At 39.1% G+C, this 2,564-nt stretch overlaps 1 protein-coding gene across 2 annotated transcripts in view; it reads right to left on the bottom strand.

Moving 5' to 3' along the window:
- The window catches only part of LOC107704080 (5'-3' exoribonuclease 2-like), a 34,695-nt gene that overhangs the window by 23,542 nt on the left and 8,589 nt on the right, over positions 1-2,564 (bottom strand). For both annotated transcript variants that reach the window (XM_016506924.1, XM_016506923.1), the window contains one exon: positions 1,689-1,824. In XM_016506924.1, coding sequence (XP_016362410.1) covers positions 1,689-1,824 — 136 coding nt within the window. The remainder of the gene's footprint in view (positions 1-1,688; positions 1,825-2,564) is intronic.

Genomic DNA, 2,564 nt, shown 5'->3' with positions numbered 1-2,564 from the left:
GGTATGAGATTCTGACGGTTATGATAACCTTAGATAAAAAAAAATATCACAGTTTCATGGTATCACGGTATTACGATTACAGCTCTAAAATGTTATTTTTAAATGTCTGGGTAAAAAACAACAACTTTTTTTCCACTGAACACAATATATTTTATTTTTAAGAAACATATAGAACATTTTGGAGCAATAAACATGTCAGGCTAAATAATTAAAATAATAATTGAATTCTTCTTAATTAAATTAAGTGCAGTCACTTAAGTGAGCCTAAACCTGCAGCTCAATAATCAAAAACATAATCACAACAATTTGTTAAAAAAATTAAAAATGCAGTCATTAAACCTGCAGCTCAACAAGGTTTTTGGAGACATGCTCACTTTCTACACATTCATCTTTCAGTCCAAGTTATGATGCAGGAATGTTCACCTTTCCTGAATTAAGTTTGGAGCGGTGAGGTACGAGGATGTGTGCACACATACACATAAGGAAAGAGAGAGCTCGCGTGTGTTACACACACACACACACGGTCTCTCGCCGTACAACACTCAAACAGTGGCAAAGACACCTGAGAGTCAGCAGTTTGTTTGTTTTTTTAAATGTCGTGATTTTGAACAGATGTAAACAATGGCAGGAGGCTTAAAAGTAAATAACGTGATACCAGCTAAATTTAATTATTGTACTAAATCGCAGAGCAGCGCAAACACGGCGCAAAGCTGTTTGATCCTCGAGCTGGTGAACAAACAGAAAAAGCAAAGGAGATTCTTGAACAGTTGATGGATCTGCTTTAAAACGAGATGCGAAAACTGTTCATTTCTAAAACGTAGTACTTTAGTCTGCTATTCCCCGCTCTGTGAAGTAACGTGAGGGAGGAAACTAGTTCTACCTCGGTAGCAAGCCAAATAGTATTTATTTCAACACTGAAACGGTGAGTGGGTTTCTGTCTTGATCGGGGGTGAAAGAGGGAGAAAAGATGACACCGATATAATAGTTTATGTACAACCTGGAAGTATTTATTTAGCGATCGGCTCTAAAACGTCATCTGTACGGAACATCGTTGTGTACAGAACATGGTTAGTCTACGTTACCCAAAAAAATTCCCATACGACAGACTTCGTCTTTTTCGACGGGGGAAAAAGTTCTAGGGATTCACCTCCTTTGGCCATCCTACAAACAGGTGACTCTCACTGACTGCTAGCGCCAACCAGAACGGGAGGGCTCGTGTGACTCGCTACGCTCTTCGCTGCACACAACCTGAGGGAGTCCTGCACTTTCTGTCTTTGACGACACGTAAAAAAACTGCGCATACCACAGGAACGGTATAACGAAATTCTTTTGTGGTTTTGAAACCGTGACTTTTCCAAACCGCGATATACCTTGAAACCGGTTATCGTCCCATGCCTAATACACACACACTTAAAATAAAGCTTAAACTAAGCTATATAAAATAAGTTAACTATGGACAAAAACAAACAAATAAATAAAGACAACCAAATTACTACAACTTTAAAATGAAAACTGTTAATTTATTAAGTTTTATGAACTGTTAAATATTAATAAAACTATAATAGTAACTTAATGGCACTAAAACAACACTGTGGAAAACCCAATTAATGGAAGACATCATGAAAAACACACAATTGATCTAATGAAGCCTGTAAACAGTAGTTGAGGCGTGTGTACCAGTGACTTACCTGATAGTAGTACCTGAGCACCCAGCACAGGCCCTCCACGTATGACTGCACCACTTTCTTTCGAAACTCATCATCCGTCGCGTCCACGTCAAATTTGGTTTTGTAGTAACGCTGTTTCCAGCCCCCCTCCCATAACCTGTGAAACACATTTACAACACAGTCACAGATACATACACCTCTCAGTTTGTTGTTTTCTCCAAAGACGGGCCTGAATTCATTAAACCGAAACCAGGCCCTCCTGTGCCAAACCAAGCGGGTTCACTTATATGCATATGCACGCCTATGAGAATTTCCTACTTTGTCAGGCTCCATTAAGAGGCGACGGGAAACTTGTTTTCCACCTTAGCACTGGTCAGGATGTTTTGACATGCTCTGGAAATGCAGCTCACATAATCAAGGATGAGCTGCATCTGTCTAGTGTAACCTCTACAGCTTCCCACATGGGACACGGAAAACCTCCATGAATACCAATTGAACCCAATCGATTTAGACTGCGTTGGAAAGCTAATCACGGAAACATTTGCTGTATTAATCACTGGTGGTACAGAGACGCATCAGAGACTCCTGCAGGATTCACACGGATATTTGAGTAGGGATGTGCAAAACATTTTAAAAATCATCTAGTTTGTGGATTTCCTTATCGACTAGCGGCCTCAAGGAAGGCTGCTATAATTAAGCTAGTTTCAGACTCACCAGACCAGAATTGGAAAGGTATATGGGGCATTTGCATACGATACACATCTTTTAAAAACAGAAAAACAAAGCAGATTGCAAAAGTCTTGAGATGCATGCAAGACTATTTCCAAGTTGATGCAATGCTCCAAAGAATAAAAAAAATGAAAAATAAGTAAAAGTAAAAAAACAAACTTAATTAAT

Source organism: Sinocyclocheilus anshuiensis, unplaced genomic scaffold (assembly GCF_001515605.1).
Source record: "Sinocyclocheilus anshuiensis isolate Anshui unplaced genomic scaffold, SAMN03320099.WGS_v1.1 scaffold534, whole genome shotgun sequence".
NCBI classification, from domain to species: Eukaryota; Metazoa; Chordata; class Actinopteri; order Cypriniformes; family Cyprinidae; genus Sinocyclocheilus; species Sinocyclocheilus anshuiensis.
Note: the sequence above shows the minus strand (reverse complement) of the source record. Positions and strands in the feature narration are given on the sequence as shown.